Source organism: Pseudogymnoascus destructans (genome assembly GCF_001641265.1).
Source record: "Pseudogymnoascus destructans isolate 20631-21 unplaced genomic scaffold scaffold_5, whole genome shotgun sequence".
NCBI lineage: Eukaryota > Fungi > Ascomycota > Leotiomycetes > Thelebolales > Thelebolaceae > Pseudogymnoascus > Pseudogymnoascus destructans.
Genome location: NW_020167524.1, coordinates 1,060,540 through 1,080,591, shown reverse-complemented (window position 1 = coordinate 1,080,591; position 20,052 = coordinate 1,060,540). Strand labels below are relative to the sequence as shown.

Below are 20,052 nucleotides of genomic sequence, written 5' to 3'. Positions count from 1 at the left end.
GATTCATGTACGTCATTACATACTAGCGTGAAAATAGGGTGTGTTCAGCACAGCGACGGGGCTACAACGGATGTGCTACAACGGCCCGGGCGATAGCACAGCGTCTGCCACAGCCCATGTGGGGTAAAGCCGTTCCTGGGTAGGCACATGTGTTATGGCACGCCTCGCGTGATGGCACAACCGTGCTAGCACGGGAGGCGTGCCATAGCGGGAGAAGTGCTACTACCTACGTGCTGCCCCTAATAAATTCGTAGCACATTTGGGTCAACCCCAGTCGCGTGCCAGACAAGGTGAACGCTACCACAAAGACCAGACGAGTTACTCGTACTTTGGGTCAATAATTGTTAACAGGGGACCCATGTACGTAGTTCCACCACACAATCTGCCACAACGCTGTTTTAAAAAGTTGCGAGAGATACGAGAAATAAAAAGTTGTAGGAAATAATATAATATAACGTACATGTATAGCGAAAGCGCCAAACAAGCGAAAGCGCCAAAATGATGCGGTGACCAAACCCCCCAACTAAATGTTAAATTCCTCAACAACAAAACATGCCCCATAAAAACGATGAAAGCCAATTAGTGCTAGCTATCCAGGCTATGCAAAGCGACCCAAAGTTACGCCTTCGAGTTGCTGCTAGGATCTATTCTGTGGACCACCGCAAGCTAGGTCGTCGTCTAGAAGGTGTACCTTCACGACGCGATATCCAAGCCAACTCACGGAAATTAACTAACCTAGAGGAGTCCGTCCTTGTTCAGTATATACTCGACCTAGCTGCCAAAGGGTTTCCTCCTCGGCTGTCTGTTGTTGAAGATATGGCAAGTTGACTACTTGCAACACGCGACGCGTCACGCGTTGGGTCGCGTTGGGCTTCAAACTTTGTTAAGCGGCGTGTAGAGCTCCAGACACGCTTTCAGCGCAAATACGACTACCAGAGGGCTAAGTGCGAAGATCCAGAAGTTATTAATGGCTGGTTTGAGCTTGTGCGTAACACAATTGCGAAATATGGTATCGATGAAGCAGATATCTACAACTTTGATGAGACTGGGTTTATGATGGGCGTTATCTCAACTGCTATGGTTGTAACAAGCTCAGACGGGCGGGCAAAAGCAAAGAAGGTACAGCCTGGTAATCAGGAATGGGTTACAGTAATCCAAGGCGTTAGTTCTCAAGGTTGGGCAGTACCACCATTTATCATTGTTGCAGGCAAAAACCACCTTACATCTTGGTATGAGAATAGTGGATTTTCAAGCGATTGGGTGATTTCTGTTACTGAAAATGGCTGGACTACAAACGAGAGAGGCATGGATTGGATTCAGCACTTTGAGAAGCATACAAAGGCCCGGAGTGTTGGTGGTTATCGCTTGTTAGTCCTTGATGGTCATGAGAGCCACCACTCAGATGAGTTTGAGGAGTACTGCAAGGAACACAACATTATTACGCTTTGTATGCCTGCTCACTCTTCTCATCTACTCCAGCCACTTGATGTTGGCTGTTTCGGCCCGTTAAAGCAGGCCTATGGTCGGCAAATTGAAGATATGATGCAGGCTCATATTTCTCATATTACAAAGGATGACTTCTTTCCTGCCTTCCACGCTGCATTTAACACTACAATGACGGAAAGTAACATTTGAGGCGGGTTCCGAGGGGCAGGGCTTCTTCCATTTGACCCTGAGAGAGTGATATCTACACTTGATCTTAAGTTAAGGACACCAACGCCTCCAAGCTCCCGCCCAGGTACTGCTCAACCTTGGGTTTCTCAGACACCAAACAACCCAATTGAAGCTATGTCACAGTCTACATTTATTAAAACTCGGATTTCACGCCATCAAAATAGCTCTCCAACCTCAATCTATGCAGCTGTTGACCAGTTTACAAAGGGTGCATCGCAAATAATGCATCAATTAGCACTGCTAAAGGGAGAGAACCAAAACCTACGACAGGCAAATGAAGTACTAAGCAAGCGCCGGAGAGCTAGGAAAACACGACTACAGCAAGGAGGATCACTTAGTCAACAAGGGGCGCAAGAGCTACAGGATGAGAGGGATGTTGTGCAGCAGGTAGAGCAGGAAATAAGGGCAAGCCGTGGTCGGAAGCCAAGGGAAGAAACCCGTGCCCGTCGCTGTGGCAAGTGTGGTGAGACTGGGCACAATGCGCGCACGTGTCAGATTGTAATAGACACCTCTGAGGAAGAGGACTCCGAGTAGTTTCAATTGATTTCTAATGTTGTGGTAGATTTATCGCAATGTTTGTCGTGAGGGTAGATAATTTTGGCGCTTTCGCTTGTTTGGCGCTTTCGCTATACATGTACGTTATAACTAAATACAAATAAAAATAATAATCTAATATTTTGTATGCCACCCATTAGCAGCAATAACTGCTTGACAACGTGCAGGCATAGAGTGAATTAATGCAATAACCTCTTCATTAGGAATTGCTTCCCAAGCTTCAATTACACGCTCTCGTAGTCTTGGGCTTGACCGGTGAATCTCAGAATATTTCTCCTGCAACCAGTCCTTCATCCTGTTCCACAACGTCTCAATTGGATTAAGATCAGGACTAAAAGAAGGCCAACGGATTGTAGAAATCCCAAGAGCAGCAAGTACAGCCATTGTTGCAGCTGCAATATGACCGCCTTGTCATACTGACATTCGTTGCACTCAGTTTGCTATCAAACTCAAGAGCAAACTTAGAAATCTCCTCCTCAAACCTACAAGTCACCATACATATCTTGGCTTATCACACCAACAACAGAAGCAATACTACTCAACGATTGCTGCAAACTCTTCTACTACATCTGTTTATGCTACATACATCACGGCATATCATTTGGACACTCATTGAACAAGTTATTAAGAAAATCTCCTCCTTAAGGGGGTGGGCCAATACTACCACATGGCATATCTCTACCAACTAGAGGCCTAGGAACATGAACGATAGCTCTAGAAGCTTCTACAACCCTCTATGATTCATTACACGTCATCGCTCCTTAGTTACCCACAAGATTGGTTAAGTTATGACATAATTTGTCTATAGGTACTCTGACCTTGGACCTCCTTTTCACTTCCTATAGGCTAGGAACCCAAGAGATGGTTCTATGGGATTCTCTTACGTTCACTACATGATTAGCAAGCTAGTTGTGGGTCGCACTTGATTTCTAATACATTTACCAAGCCTGGTTAGTCATGGAAAGTCATGGAAAATGAGAGAACTACACTCCTTTGGCATAAATAGGATTGCCCTTTCCTTAAGAAAGGGCAAGCAGGCAATACAGTAAATCGACTAGCACATACTTCTACGTCTTTTCCAAGCTTCCAAGCATTGATCTTGTTATTCTCTGTTTTTTGAAAAGTCAGTGAGGTGCTAACCTCTGACTTACCCCTGAGTTCTCAGACTCAACATTTGTTGCAACTTGTCTAAACCACTTCACCACATCATACACCTGATTGCTGCGTTGTGGAATAGTCTAAGCTACAACCCTTTGGCTCTGTTTCCTAAGACAGTGTGTTGTCTTAGTAAATTCATCCCTTCCTTGGGTGGCTAGATTCTCATATCTGGTGCACCCACCATTACACCTTGCCTGCTTCAAGCTTCAACTATTTCTATAGCAGCACTTCGATACTACAATGGAGGACGACCAAGCTCCTACAACTACTGCTGAACAGCAGATGCAACAACTGTTTGCCTTTATACAAACTATAGCAAACAAACTTGAGAATTTGGAAAACACCTTTCAAGCCAACACTTCAGCAACACAATCTTCAACTCAGACACATCATACAGAGCTTCCCACAGCTCCTCTGGCTATTTCGAGTACCCCAGGTGCACTTCCTAAAGTGCAAACACCAGATTTATACCATGGAGACAGGAGGAAGTTGAAGGGATTCCTTATGCAACTGGACATCTACTTCACCCTCAGGCCTCATCAGTTCACCTCAGACATTCAGAAGATCTATTTTGCTGCCAGCTACCTCCGTGGATCTGCATTCAACTTCTTTGAGCCATATCTTAGAAGACTTAGTGGCAACAACCAAAATACCACTACACCTTTGATTACCTCTTATGACCAGTTTCAAGAGGAACTTACCAGGACCTTTGGAGACATCAACGAAACTGCTACAGCAGAAAGAGAGCTACAGAAGCTATGTCAAAAGACCTCTGCTGCTCAGTATACAACAGAATTTAGGAGAATCACTTCTCACTTGACTTGGAATGAAGAAGCCTTAGTCTTCACTTACTACCAAGGGCTCAAGAGCTCTATTAAGGATGAACTCAGCAAAGAAGAACGCCCTACAACACTTCAAACGCTTATAGAGAAAGCTGTCAGACTTGATGATAGGCTTTTTGAAAGAAGAAAGGAGAAGAACCAAGACTGGCATCCAACAAGAAATTTCAACAATTACACCTCTACACCAACTGCTAAGGACTCAGCACCTGAACCTATGGACTTAGACGCCTCTATAAAGAGATCTACAGCAAATCCAGCACCTCAGCCTACAGGATACCCTCAAAAACTGAAAAGGGGTAAACTTACCCCTCAAGAAAGAAAACACAGAATGGACAACAACCTTTGTTTATACTGTGGCAAAGGGGGACACAGAATTCAGGAGTGCTATTCAGCACGGGGGAGTGCTGATTCAAAACATATAGCAGCCTCAGACACAGTCACAACTGCTATTCCTGAAAAACTTGAAAAATCCCTAGCAGGCACAACTTCAACTGAGACTATAACTTCTCCCCTAGACAACAAAGATGTGTCGATGGTGCTTTCTCAGAGTCTCACACACCTGTTAATCCCTATTCAACTCCATTTCAAACAACAGGTGTTGTCTACAAGGGCTATGATAGACTCAGGGGCAACAGGCAACTTTATATCTCAAGACCTCATCTTGACACACCAGTTACCTACAATTCCCAAACGCACTCCAGAGTTGCTCCGAGTCATTGATGGAACTCCTATCAGTTCAGGTTCCATTACCTGCAACACCCCAGTACTCAAACTTGAGATTCCCCTAGGAAAATCAACATTTTCAGACACCATCTCTTTAGATGTTATACCAATGAAGTACCCAGTCATCCTAGGTCTTCCATGGCTTCAAAGGCATGATCCAACTATCAATTGGAAGCATTTATCGCTTGGGTTTAGCTCAAATCCTGAGCTCAATACTGAAAAAACCCTTCAAGCCTCAGTTACCCCTATTCAGGTCCAAGACTCAAACTTGTCCCAGATCAAGGATTTTGACCAAACTATGGACGATATATCATCTCTGATATGGGTTAAACCTTTCCAACCTGTCCTGGAGATAGCAGCTACTTCAGATTTGGAGAAATCATCTCAGGAGGTCATTTTGCCTTTAGCATACCAAGACTACCAACATCTTTTTGACAAGGCAAAGGCATCAATTCTGCCAAAGCACCAGCCTTATGACCATGAGATACCACTCGCAGAAGGCTCAATGCCTCCCTACGGCCCTATCTACTCTCTATCTGAATTAGAGCTGAAAACTCTCAGAGAATACCTAGATGAGAACCTTAGTTCTGGCTTTATCAGACCTTCTTCCTCACCAGCAGGAGCTCCCATTCTCTTTGTCAAGAAGAAAGATGGCTCCTTGCGTCTCTGTGTTGATTATAGGGGCCTTAATGCAGTCACTGTTAAAAACAGATATGCTTTACCCCTTATCCCTGAGCTCATAGATAGGCTCTCTTCAGCAAGGATCTTTACCAAGTTAGATCTCAGGGGAGCTTATAACCTGATACGCATCAAGGAAGGTGATGAGTGGAAGACAGCATTCAGAACACGCTATGGTCATTTTGAATACCAGGTAATGCCTTTTGGGCTTGCCAATGCACCTGCTTCTTTCCAAGCTCTCATGAATGATATTCTAAGACCTTACTTGGATATCTTTGTTGTTGTCTACTTAGACGACATTCTTATATACTCTTTAGACACTCAAGAGCATGTTCTACATGTTAGGCAAGTCTTAGAGAAGCTATCTCAAGCACAACTCTTTTGCAAACTTGAGAAATGTCTTTTCCATATGTCTCAAGTTGATTTCTTAGGACATAGAATTTCAACAGAAGGAATTCAGATGGACCCTGAAAAGACAAAAGCAGTACAAACGTGGCCTATTCCTTCCAGCATTAAAGAGGTTCAGTCTTTCCTTGGGTTTGCCAACTATTACAGGAGGTTTATACCAAGATATACATCCTTGGCTTTACCCCTTACTCAATTACTTCACAAGGACACTTTGTATCACTGGGATAAGACACAGCAAGATGCTTTCGATGCTCTTAAAGGAGAATTTAAAGAAGGGAAAATGTTACTACACTTTAACCCCTTGAAACCTGCCACTCTTGAGACAGATGCCTCAGATTTTGCCATTTCTGGAATCTTATACCAAGCTCCAAAAGACAAACAAGAAGAGCTACAGCCTGTGGCATTTTACTCAAGAAAGCTATCAGCAGCTGAACAAAACTATCCCATTACAGACAAGGAACTGCTTGCCATAGTATGTTCTCTAAAGCATTGGAGATGCTACCTTGAAGGGGCAAACTATCCTATCACTATTTACAGTGACCATTCAAATCTCTTGACCTTTACAACCACTAAACAGCTCAATCGACGACAAGCAAGGTGGTCTGAACAACTAGGAGGTTTTGACTTTGTTATAAAACATGTCTCAGGGGCCAAGAATCAAAGAGCAGATCTCCTCTCAAGAAGACATGACTACCAAGATTCTGCTAAAACTAGCAATACAAAGGCTCTGCTAGACTCAGCAAAGCTTATAGCAGCATCTTTAAGCAACCTTAGTACTACAGAGGACTTAGGGGTAAACTTATCCCCTCAAGACCAAGTTGCCCCCATTACCTCTTCTCAGGAACCAGAGACCTTTAAAGACTATACACCCTCAGCAACACTTCTTAAAGCATTCAAAGATGCTTACAACCATGATCCCTTTGCGAAAAGAACTTTGGAATACCTCCAGAAGAAAGGTTCCTCTCTTGAGAAAGTTGGACTACAGAATTTCTCAAAAAATCAGCATGGACTTCTCTTATTCAAGAACTATATCTATGTCCCAAGGGATAAACGATTACAGCTACACCTCCTACAGCAGTTCCATGATGCTCCAGCTGCAGGGCACTTTGGCTTTGCAAAAACTTATGAACTTCTAACAAGAAAGTTCTACTGGCCTAGTCTAAGGACTACTCTTCAAGACTATATATCTTCTTGCACTACTTGCAACTTGAACAAGCCTACACGGCAAAAGCCCTATGGCCTCTTGCAGCCTCTACCTATACCAGAACGCCCATGGGACTCCATATCCATTGACTTTATAGTCAAGTTGCCTCCTTCTATCCCAAAAGGGGGTGCTACCCCTTATGACTCTATCCTTGTGGTGGTAGAAAGGCTCACAAAAATGGCACACTTTGAGCCTTGCAATGAGACTATCACAGCTTCTGAACTTGCGTGGCTATTCCTCAAGGTGGTCTTTAAATATCATGGAATTCCTGGACACTGGATCTCAGATAGGGGAGCAGTTTTCACTTCAAACTTTTTTAAGGAGTTCTCTAAACTCTTAAACATGGAACAACGCTTCTCTACAGCTTATCACCCTCAAACAGATGGCCAGACAGAGAGAGTCAACTCTGTACTTGAACAATATCTAAGAATTTATACAAACTATGCTCAAGACAACTGGGCAGATCTTCTCCATCTTGCAGAATTTGCTTACAACAACACAGTCTCTAACACCACAAAAGAGACACCTTTCTATGCAAACTATGGTTATCACCCTAGGTTTGAAGTGGCAGAACTGAATTGTCCTGAAAATTTCAAAAACCCTTCTGCTACTGAAAGAATCATCTACCTTAAGGGCCTCCAGGACTATCTCAAGGTTCAAATACAGCGTGCACAAGACGAGCAGGCTCAGGCCTTTAACAGGGGGGTGGTTGCACCACAATTCAAAGTTGGTGATCAAGTCTTTTTGTCTAGAAGACATATCACAACTACTAGACCTTCAGACAAACTTGATACTAAAAGACTTGGACCTTTTAAGATCACAAGGACTATTGGCAAGAATGCTTTCGAGCTTGCATTACCACCTACTTGGACTATCCATAATGTCTTCCATGCATCTCTCTTGTCTAAGGCACAAGAAAGTTCCTTAAGACCACTTCAGTCTCCTCCACCTCCTGTTCTGATCTTGGATCAACCAGAATATGAAGTAGAGTCTATCCTTGACAAAAAGACACTTAGAGGTCAGGACTACTTCCTCGTTAAGTGGAAAGGCTATCCTACAAGTGACAACACTTGGGAGCCTAAGAGAAATCTAAAAAATGCATCTAAGCTCATTCTAGAATTTCTTTCTAAGAAAGCCACCTGGCTAAAGGGCAAGCAGACAGCCCACAAACGTCCTTAAAAGGGGGATCATGTCATACTGACATTCGTTGCACTCAGTTTGCTATCAAACTGAAGAGCAAACTTAGAAATCTCCTCCTCAAACCTACAAGTCACCATACATATCTTGGCTTATCACACCAACAACAGAAGCAATACTACTCAACGATTGCTGCAAACTCTTCTACTACATCTGTTTATGCTACATACATCACGGCATATCATTTGGACACTCATTGAACAAGTTATTAAGAAAATCTCCTCCTTAAGGGGGTGGGCCAATACTACCACATGGCATATCTCTACCAACTAGAGGCCTAGGAACATGAACGATAGCTCTAGAAGCTTCTACAACCCTCTATGATTCATTACACGTCATCGCTCCTTAGTTACCCACAAGATTGGTTAAGTTATGACATAATTTGTCTATAGGTACTCTGACCTTGGACCTCCTTTTCACTTCCTATAGGCTAGGAACCCAAGAGATGGTTCTATGGGATTCTCTTACGTTCACTACATGATTAGCAAGCTAGTTGTGGGTCGCACTTGATTTCTAATACATTTACCAAGCCTGGTTAGTCATGGAAAGTCATGGAAAATGAGAGAACTACACTCCTTTGGCATAAATAGGATTGCCCTTTCCTTAAGAAAGGGCAAGCAGGCAATACAGTAAATCGACTAGCACATACTTCTACGTCTTTTCCAAGCTTCCAAGCATTGATCTTGTTATTCTCTGTTTTTTGAAAAGTCAGTGAGGTGCTAACCTCTGACTTACCCCTGAGTTCTCAGACTCAACATTTGTTGCAACTTGTCTAAACCACTTCACCACATCATACACCTGATTGCTGCGTTGTGGAATAGTCTAAGCTACAACCCTTTGGCTCTGTTTCCTAAGACAGTGTGTTGTCTTAGTAAATTCATCCCTTCCTTGGGTGGCTAGATTCTCATATCTGGTGCACCCACCATTACACGCCTGCTCCATCTTGCATTAGAACTAACTCTAGATGTTCACGTATATATGCATCAAGAATTGGAACAGTATGTTCACAGTATGTTGCAGAAGTTATAGTTCCCCATCGCTTTTCCCAAAATAGGCAGGGCCCTTTTCCATATCTTCCTGTAATCCCCCCAAAGAACATCCAACCGATTTTTCGCTGTATCTTTGGGTCGACACAATCAGGCAAAAGTTCCTCTCCCACCTGTCGAGTAACCTTATTTGTATGCTTGTTATGTAATCCTGGATTTACCCAAGTTTCATCTGTCCATAAGATAGATCCCCATTGTTCCAATGTCCAATTTTCATGTTCTATTGCCCAAGCAAGTCGTGTATCTGCATGTCGTTGCAAAAGATGTGGTTTTCGTCGTGCGATTCGTCTGTTAAATCCTTCAGCTTTTAATGCTGTCGAGATAGCATAAATCTTACAATCCCATCCGATTGCAGCAGGAATATCTTTCCAAAGTAGACGGCGATTTACTCGAGAGGCAGTAACAAAATTAACAAGTTGCTTTCGACGGGGTGTATTAATACCAACTTTACGACCGCATTTTCCTTTTCGTTGTGGTGTTGGCCGAGTTTCAAGAGCATATTGTACCTGTCGAGGCGTACAATCTAATAACTTGCAAATTTCATATGTCGACCATTTTGCATCATTAAATAAAGTATAAATCTGTAGACGTTCATCTCGAGACAGCTCTTGCTGTCGCTTTGGAGTTGATGGCGGCTCAACTTCCATTGTTGTTAATTGAATTACTATAACGCGTCACGTACATACGATAAAGCAGCACAACATTACTCGGGTAATCAGCGCTCCCTATTTGTCCATATATTTACAAGGGAGTTACAAGGGTGTAGACGATCATTGCACAGTTAACAATTATTGACCCAAAGTACGAGTACTCTCAGGTGGACCTGGCTAACCCTTTCCACATCCACTGACTCATCCTTGCAAGTCTTTGAGGTTCCATGGACTATAATCGTTCGACTTCACATCAACATCAACCGCCTCGCTCATTAAATAAGGTTTCGAGAACAAGCCTTTGGGACTTGCACGTTGGGTGAAAACACTCTATCTTAGCCTTCGGATATCGTCCTTTAAGGTGAATGTTTTCAACGTGATTCATCATCGTCGCAGGGCGGCAAATTCGCTTATCCTCTGTTCGTACCTCTTCCATCACAGGTGGTTTTGATGGCACACTGCAGAGTACGTACTGGTACGTACTAGTACGTACTACGCCGATCATCTAGAAGCTTGGAATACCGCGACCCCTTGCCTTTCAAGTTGGACAGACGGGCGCAAGGCATTTGCACCTTCAAAGACGCTGCGGTACCCCAAAACGCAAACTCAGGTTATGTTGCATGAGTCACCATTGTTCCATTACCTTCCTGTCTATCTCCATGTCATTTTCCGCCCACAAGAGCCTTTCACCTCGCTGCCCTCCTACCTCCCCACCCCTCCCTTCTTTAGTTATCGCTACTTCTCCCCTTCTCCATTTCCTGACTGTCTCTACTTTAACCCACTCATTTCTCGCTAAAACGTTCTTGGATTGCAAGGATAAGTCCAGGAGAAGATTCAGTGGACACCTGGTAAGGGGTAACCATCCAGTGGACCTCTGAGGGGGATAATCGGGACCAGCCGATGGTCCATTCCTCTAGGTAATCCCTATGCCATGAAAAGTGGAGCGCTTCTGTTATTACTAGGAAGGGCAACCCTCATCCTCCTCACCTCAACGGCTCTCTTCTGTCATTCGCACGACCTTCGACACTTGCTATGGCGGATGAAGCATCTAACCAGCGCCGCAAGCGATGCCTTGCTGATGAGAGCGCCGACCAGTCGCCTACTTCATGGAGTGAGGGAGTGCGTACAAGGAACAGGCCGAAGAGGGACCAAAGAATGAGCCCGAAGAAGGTAGCAGAAATCGTTGAAACCCTGGTGAAAGCATTAAACAAAAGGAAAAGGCAGACGCTAAACAAAGTTGGGAGTTCGAGGTCTCCGGAATGGTACAAGGCTATGGCGAAAGAGTTGAATGCTAAGCCTTCCGACCCAGTCGCTACGGATAAGAGCGATATTGAGCAAGAGCTTCGGTCAGGATCCTCCATTCTGGTCCTGGAGAGCACACCGAGCAGGCGGAGTCATTGCCGGGCCCTGCTGTGTCTTCGACATAAGCTGACTGGCATTATTAATATCGAGTCCGACTATCGTTTCAACCTCAAGGACTTGACAGGGAGACGGGCTGGCGATTTATCTCACCACCTACGTAAGTCGCACTGAAAACACTTATCGGGAAGCAGATCTTAACCAGACATAAGAGCCGAATCAATTCTACCATATAACTTGTCTTGAACACATCTTCAGTCCCCAGAGCCTCCTCGAACCTAAGCATATTGTGATGGAGGGAGGAACAACTATATGCAACACACAGGGACCGCTGGTCTCAAGGATGACTCGCTTCCACCCGATGGTTGAAGACTGGTTCACCTATAGTGGCTGCATCTTTAACATCAAATAGTATAGCCATTGGAGCAAAGCATATGCGGCTTGGGAGCGGGAAGACTCCAAGCGAGAATGGAAACACTGGGTAAGCTGCAGGGATCGAGAATGCACCTGTGAACCTAGGACCGAAAGACCACAGGAAGCCAATTATTTCTCTCCAGAGCGTACGCCACGTTTGTTGAGCGAGGTGCTTGCGGCCATAACCGGGGTGCACCAAATCGATCTCTTACCGGAATCTTTCCTGTCAATGGTCAGGGAGCAGACATTGGGGAACGCGAGCTCGGAGCTAGTTAGCCATGTGGAATGATATTGCGGTCACTTTTGGCTGCTGCACGGAGATAGATGAGGAAACTACCGCACGGGCGTAGAGGTTACCAAAGCTGAGATTGTGAGCATACGTCATGATCTGGACATTGCTTTAAGTGATGACGTCTGATAATAGTTTATCCTTCAATAAAGTGAACGACTCCTCTGTCCTCTGACTTTCTGAGCTTTAAAGGTGACCAATGTACCGTATGTAAGGACCGTCGGGTTTGATCTCCTCAGAAACATAGATCACCAAACTTCCAACAGAATACTTCGCAGAACTGAGCAAGCATGTCAGCCGACGACGCAACCCAGCAGCAGCGAATGCGGAGAGACGATGCTCTTGTATCTAGACAAGTAGCCCAAGCGCAGCGAGTTGTCTTTGAAGATGTAAGCACGGTTGAAGACGCCCACCTTGTCATTGTCTCGACGCGCGGAGATCCGATGTCAGCCAAGAGAATCAGCGTTGGGGCTCGAACTTCGGAGTGGATTGGTCATATGTCTGACCAATCCTTACAGATGCTCACGCAGAATCGACTGGCTAGTTCGTCTACCTCTTCGATTTCTACACCTAGAGAGCAACTTGACAAGTCAACCACAGAGTTTTTGAGGCATCATGGAGCGGGTTATACTCTCTAGTGTAGAGTTAGGAACTGTTTTTGCATGAAAAGTAGTGCCAAGGGCGTTTGTTATTAAACATATAAGCAGATAAATCATCCTTCTTTATATAAATATGAAAAAAAAAAAAAGGGCATTGTTAGGTTGATGGGCACGAATAACAAGCTGTGCAGCATCAGGTCACTTTGATAAAGACGTGAACTGGTATGGGTCTTCATGGGGGGGAAGCTAGATTAAAACTATAAATGACGCCAGATACTCCTGCCTCCTCCCTATATAATTAATCCTTCTGTCTACCTAATCAAGAGAAACCATAACACTCCCGAATGATTCCATCTAGTTGCGGGACCGACAGACAGTTCCGTGAAATATCTCTGCGTGGCTTTGAAAATGCATCCGATGCTCGAGCCGAACGTCACAGATCCGACACTCCGTAGGCTCGTTAACTCCCAGTCTTCTAACATGCTTTCTCATAAAGTGCCTCGTCAGGCAGCCAGGAGTTGCAAACGAGACGACCCTCTCTCGAATCGTCAGGTTCGGGTTTCCAAGACATGCGAAGCATATAGTTGGCCTCTTATCCGTCGTAACCGACGATATTGCATGTCTGAGCATGATATCTGCCTCGGACTGCAGTGGTTTTTCGTCTTTGACCGCGGAGACTAGTGGATCTGCCTGACCAGCACGACTGCGACGGAAGGCCACCCCTTCCTCAACACTGCAGTACGCCGTCACAGCGTTGATGGCCGTAATCCTGCGTTGACATTCCTTTTCCAGCGACGTCTCGGGCAATGTCAAAACCGCGTCGATTAGAAGCAGTTGTTCAGGCGTCATATGATCCGATCGCTCTAGTGCACCTCGGACGTCCTCGTCGACCACCTTGCCAGATAGCTGCCGCTCGCTGTCAATGACAGGCTGCTCTTTCTTGTATCGATCGACGATGTCAAGTAGTAGCAACCGCCGCTGTCTCGCTCTCTCGCTCGTAAGGCGTTTCTTAACCTTCCGATAGCGCTCTTCCCTCCGGCTGCCTTCTGGAGACCCTGACAGGTGGGCTGCGATCTGAGACAATTTCACGATACATGGAAGGTTATTGACCGATGCTGATTGCGCAGAAGTCAGCTTCCAGGGGCGCCGGGGGTCGATCGACCGGCTCATTGAACATGCGAACCTCATCAAAGCCTTTTGCGGCGCGAGTCCGCGATATATATTTTGGACGTCCACATTGATATTCCGATCAAGGTAGTGTTTAAGGAAGGTGTCGATACTCGCATGCTGCAAGATTAAGTTTTGAACGGAGTCACTAACATCAGCTGTGCCAAAGAGACCACATTAGTTGAGGACAGCAGGATCTCAGAAAAACACTTACGACTCTCATTTAGCGCCTTAGCGGCCCCGTCACGTAGCACATACGGCTTCGTGACTTGTTTAAACCCGGTGATCTGGCCGCCTATCTTCATGCGGTACCGGATCGATGCCGACGACAGCTGTAGATTGTGAGCGATGCGAACGCCTTCCGCCTCACGAACCGCTTGACAAAAGACGAAATTGTCGAGCATCTCATCCTTTAACGGTAGCTCCTGCTCATTCATCCCCTGCAGAACGTTCAGACTGTACAACTTCTCGGGTGAATAGACGGTAGGAGACTTGAAGGCCTGAACCTTAAACAGCATGCCAAGCAGGAAGACATGCGGACTCAGTACCAGCGTCGGGTCGTAGATGATTTCGGGGATTTTAAATTTATTGCTTTGGGTTCTAGTCAGTACGATGCTGACGAGAGGGCACTCACACGTCCTTTAAGCCGAGAAAACCCTTGGTGAACTCGGGCGAAAGTTCGATAAACAGTCGGGGACGACCTCCACTGGGGTCTCGAATCAGTGTCAGTTCGAGGTGCCGGAGACGGAGCTGTAATAAAGCCTCCGGTCGATTGCCAGTGATGCCTGCGAGTTGAGAGAAGAGGATCTGCTGAATTCGAAGCCAACCAATGGCGAAAGTCATTTGCGTTGTCGTAAGAAGCACGCGGGAGAATTCAGCTAGATCTTCAGCATACATAGTTGCACTCTCCCGCTTTGAGTTATCAAGACCCTTTTGATCGGCCACAAACTTGATCAGCTATAATTATATTAGACTGAAGACAAACAGAAGCCCTAACGTAGTAACTAGAAAAGCTCACATCTTGCCCTTGTCGTATAATCATTTTGTCAATCTTCTCGCCAACCTCGAGCTTGTACACAAGGTTGTACCACTTCCAAATGTCTCCAACGACGTCGTATGTTTGATGCCTGGCCGTCTCCGTCCGCCTTTCCCTCGTCGTTGGTCGCAAACCCAGCTCAAGAAGCCTTTGAGGAATCTTATCGTGACATCGCGGAAGCATTGTACTGGGTCTTTCTTGATGTAGGAGCAGTACCTTCAAAGGGGTGGACAGTTAGCGTAAGCAACTATAGTCATTTGAATGTTCACTTACCGATCCCACTGCAACTTCACTCGATCAAGCTGGACTTGGGTATTGGGGCTGTATCGTCGTTGCCGAAGCCGCTGCACATCGAGTTCTTCTGCTTCGGCGAGATAGTGTTCCGGAGGGTGTTTTATTTCGTCGTCAAATAGCCACGACTCGTCATCGGTGTCATTGTCGATACCATCTAAAAGGGAATCAAAGTCGAAAACGCTCGAGCTGTCGGATTCATCGTCGGAGTAGGAAGTCATTGCCATGTCGAGACGGAGACGTGTGGAGGGTTGATTGGATTAGTAAGAAGAGAATCCAGAGAGCAGTCGAGGGTGCAAAGTGATTGAACAAAAATGCAGACAAGGAGTATTGACGACTGAAAAGAGAGACTACGAGCGAAAGCTTGTAGGAGGGGTGAAGAATCGAGTGACTGAGACGTGAAAGAGAAGAGATGGCGAAGAACAGACGAAAGAGAGCGAACAAGGGACATGCTACCTTTAAATACCTTTGAGTTAGCGGTTCAACGAGGAGAAGGCCAGTTTTGGCTTTCGTGGGCACCTGGATAGTGAGGGCCAGGTGGGATGGGTTGGCCAGAGGTTGGATGGGGTGAACGAGGTGAACGATGTGGACAAGCTGTTTCAGGTACCTGAGGCACCATAGGTGTGCGGCGATTAATTTTGGGGTGTGGGAGTATTGAAAGGTGGGCAAGCGGGGTGCGTAAAACAGCGACGAAAGCTGCCCTTTTCAGCAGCCTCCTAGCCATCACATCGTTAAATAGAGTAATCTCTGTCTCTGAATCTTCATTTAGATTTTGTAAATATAAAGCCTTTTCAAAGTCATCTAAAGAGTTATCTTCTTCTTGATTTTTATTTTTAATAAGAGGTAGCTCATTATCAAAATCAAGTTGTGAAGTTCTAAAAATAGTTAGTATTATTTTATAAATCTTAAGTAATATAACTTAGTGCTCAAAAACATTTTCTAAAGCTTTTAAAGCATCAAACTCTGCTTGTGTGTTATAGCCTAATTTACTAAGCTAAGTTTTTTTAATTCTTGGATCTAGTAAAGCTGCTATAAATAAAGTACTATTTTTCACCTCAAAATGAAGAGGAGAATAGTATTTCCTAAGCTTTAAAACTCCTTGATCTATTGCTAAGCTCATTTTAGAGCCCTATAATTAATTAGTATATTTGTTTATAAAATAAGAATGTAAAACTTACCTTTTGTACTTTACTTTTCATTAAGTCTAAACTTTGATAAATTTGACTTATTAAAGGTAATTTATTATATTGTAAGGACACAGGGCACCGAGCTCACAGTAATAGCATATGAGAGTGCGAGTCGGAGGCTAAACGGATGCTATCCTATAGGTCTACTACGAAGGATACAAAAAAGATGAAGGGGGAACCCCGTTAAGTCTGTTTCCTTAACTACCCGAAACGGGCCCGACTCGGTTATTCCAACCCTAGCCCTGAACCTTCCACCGCAACAGGTCCGCATCGACCCTGAACCCTAGACCCTTACCGTCCCCCACTATAGTGTAACTCGCTATGTGCTCCTCTACTGGTTCGAAACCACACCGAGTCAAATTTCATGCTTGTAGTGACCGTAACAGCTCTGAGGCAGGTTCTTCGAGTATCTAGGTAAGGAGGCATCCTTACAGATATAAAGTAGGATATTCTTTTCCTTGTAACTTTGTAGTAGCAATAATAAAGATATTAAGAATAACCTTATATACTTCTAAGAGAGCCCATTCTTCTTCTAATATTTTCTTTGTTTTTAAAGACCTTAGCTTTAGAAGTAGTAATAACTATTTCTATAGGCTCTTTAAGATATAAGAAATTCTTAAGCATATAGAGGTATCTATTAAAAGTTTAGTATATACAACTTAATATAAAGGAGTCTTACCTAACTGTATCTTCTTAGGTCCATTTAAGAATTTAGTATACCTTGCTAATAATCTAGCATTCTCTTGATTATATTTAAGGCTAATACTAATTCGTCTCATTTTAGCCCATAAGGTAAGCTTATTAAAGACATCTTTAAAATATTAGTTAGTATATATAAATAAAAGTATAGGAAGAGTAAAAACTTACTTATATCCTTATCTTCTTCTAGTAAATTTTGCTCTTCAAATTCCTTAAAATATTTATCTTCATCTTTTAATAAGGTATTTAATTTATCTTGTACAGCAATGTTAATAACATGTGCTATACAAGGTATATTACCATTAAATGTATCTAATCCTAAATTAAGATATTCATCTCTTAATTCAGAAATTAAAACATTATTATTAGAGTCATTGTCTCTAGTAATACTATAACGTGCATGTATAACGAAAGTGCCAAACAAGCGAAAGTGCCAAAATCATGCGGTGACCAACCCCCCCAACTAAATGTTAAATTCCTCCACAACAAAACATGCGCCATAAAAATGATGAAAGCAAATTAGTGCTAGCTATCCAAGCTATGCAAAGCGACCCAAATTTGCGCCTTCGAGTTGCAGCTAGGATCTATTCCGTAGACCACCGCAAGCTACGTCACCGTTTACAAGGCGTACCTTCACGACGCGATATCCAAGCCAACTTACGGAAATTAAGTAACCTAGAGGAATCAGTTCTTGTTCAGTATATACTTGACTTAGCTGCTAAAGGGTTCCCTCCTCAGTTGTCTATTGTTGAAGATATGGCAAATCGACTACTTGCAACACGCGATGCGCCATGCGTCGGGTCACGTTGGGCTTCAAACTTTGTTAAGCGCCATGTAGAGCTCCGGACACGCTTCCAGCGAAAATACGACTACCAGAGGGCTAAGTGCGAAGATCCAGAAGTCATTCGTGGCTGGTTTGAGCTTGTATGGAACACAATTCTAAAGTATGGCATCAACAATACAGATATCTACAACTTTGACGAGACTGGGTTTATGATGGGCATCATCTCAAGCGCAACGGTAGTAACGAGCTCAGATGGGCAGGCAAAGGCAAAAAAGGTGCAGCCTGGCAATCGGGAATGGGTTACAGTAATCCAAGGCATTAGTTCTCAAGGTTGGGCAGTGCCGCCATTTGTCATTGTGGCAGGTAAAAACCACCTTGCATCTTGGTATGAGAATAGCGGATTTCCAGCAGATTGGGTAATCGCTGTTACTGCAAATGGCTGGACTACAAACGAGAGAGGTATGGATTGGATTCAGCATTTTGAGAAGCACACAAAGCCCCGGAGTGTTGGTGGTTATCGCTTGTTAGTCCTTGATGGTCATGAGAGCCACCACTCAGACAAGTTTGGGGAGTACTGCAAAGAACACAACATTATTACGCTTTGTATGCCTGCTCACTCTTCCCATATACTCCAACCACTTGATGTTGGCTGTTTTGGCCCATTAAAGAGAGCTTACGGTCGGCAAATTGAAGATATGATGCGGGCTCATATTATTCACATTACTAAGGATGACTTCTTTCCTGCCTTCCATGCTGCATTTAACATTGCAATGACAGAAAGCAAGATTCAGGGAGGGTTCCGAGATGCTGGGCTTTTTTCATTTAGCCCTGAGAGTGTAATATCTACACTTGACCTTAGGTTTAAGACGCCAACACCTCCAACCTCTCTCCCAAACATCGCTCAACCATGGGTTTCTCAGACACCAAATAACCCAACTGAAGCTGTATCACAGTCTACTTTCATTAAAAACCGAATTGCGCATCATCAAAATAGCTCTCCAACCTCAATCTATGCAGCTGTTGACCAGTTTACAAAGGGTTCATCGCAAATAATGCATCAATTAGCATTGTTAAAAGCAGAGAACCAAAACCTGCGACAGGCAAATGAAGTGCTAAGCAAGCGCCGGAGAGCTAAAAAAACACGACTACAGCAAGGAGGATCACTTAGTCAACAGGTAGCACAGGAGCTACAGGACGAGAGGGACGTTGTGCAGCAAGTAGAACAAGAAATAAGGGCAAGTAGTGGTCGGAAGCCAAGGGAAGAAACCCATGCACGTCGCTGTGGCAAGTGTGGTGAGACTGGACACAATGCGCGCACTTGTCAGATTGTAATAGACAGGTCTGAGGAAGAGGACTCTGAGTAGTTTTAATTAATTTATATTGTTGTGGTGGATTTATCGCAATTCTTATGGGGTAGTCACGATATTTTGGCACTTTCGCTTGTTTGGCACTTTCGCTTGTTTGGCACTTTCGTTATACATGCACGTTAATTAGTGTAGTATAGTATAGTATACTATTTAATTGAATAAGAAGGTATATTTACCGAAGATAATGCTTTACTTTAACTGGTGAATCCTGACCCCACGATGTAAGACTCCAGGTCTTCTGCTCATATTTGAGTGGCGGCCGGTATCGACGCTGAGATCTTTCGAACTGAAGCTGGCGGCGGCGACGGCGTACCCGTAAAAGGAGTAGACTGGTAGCAATAGCAGCTATTAGTATTTGCTGTCTATGAACTGGCATTAGAACGCTGGTGTTGGTACTGGTGTTGGTGCTGTCATTTGAGAATTTGCAATGCTTTAGAAGGTACTTCGTAGAAATGCATCTATAACCAATTTTATATGGCAATTGCATCAGGGGTAAGTACTATTTCTAGCTAACAAAACCTGTAAGCAGGAAAAAATCATTTTGGCAAGAAATGGGCGCGAAGGTGGTGGCGGTCGCAAAAGGGTACATATAGGTACTTCAACTTGCATATATATATATGGCAATAGAAGTACCATCATGTATCTTTTCCAGCCGCCACCACCTCTCCCCCCACCGGCCCAGTTCCAAAGCACTTACTGAAGTAGAAAAATTTATCAAAGGCCAG

The 20,052-nt window shown here is 44.2% G+C and overlaps 2 protein-coding genes across 2 annotated transcripts; both read left to right on the top strand.

Annotated features, from left to right (window-relative positions):
- Positions 1-11,167: 11,167 nt before the first annotated feature.
- VC83_02562 (uncharacterized protein) lies at positions 11,168-11,863 on the top strand (the record flags this gene model as incomplete). Its single annotated transcript, XM_024466222.1, has 2 exons — positions 11,168-11,654; positions 11,820-11,863. The coding sequence occupies 2 exons, from the start codon at positions 11,168-11,170 to the stop codon at positions 11,861-11,863; spliced, it is 531 nt and encodes a 176-aa protein (XP_024326162.1).
- A 624-nt stretch (positions 11,864-12,487) lies between these two features.
- Positions 12,488-12,835, top strand: VC83_02561 (uncharacterized protein; the record flags this gene model as incomplete). Its single annotated transcript, XM_024466221.1, has 1 exon — positions 12,488-12,835. One exon carries the CDS (start codon positions 12,488-12,490, stop codon positions 12,833-12,835), a length of 348 nt encoding a protein of 115 aa, XP_024326161.1.
- Positions 12,836-20,052: the final 7,217 nt, after the last annotated feature.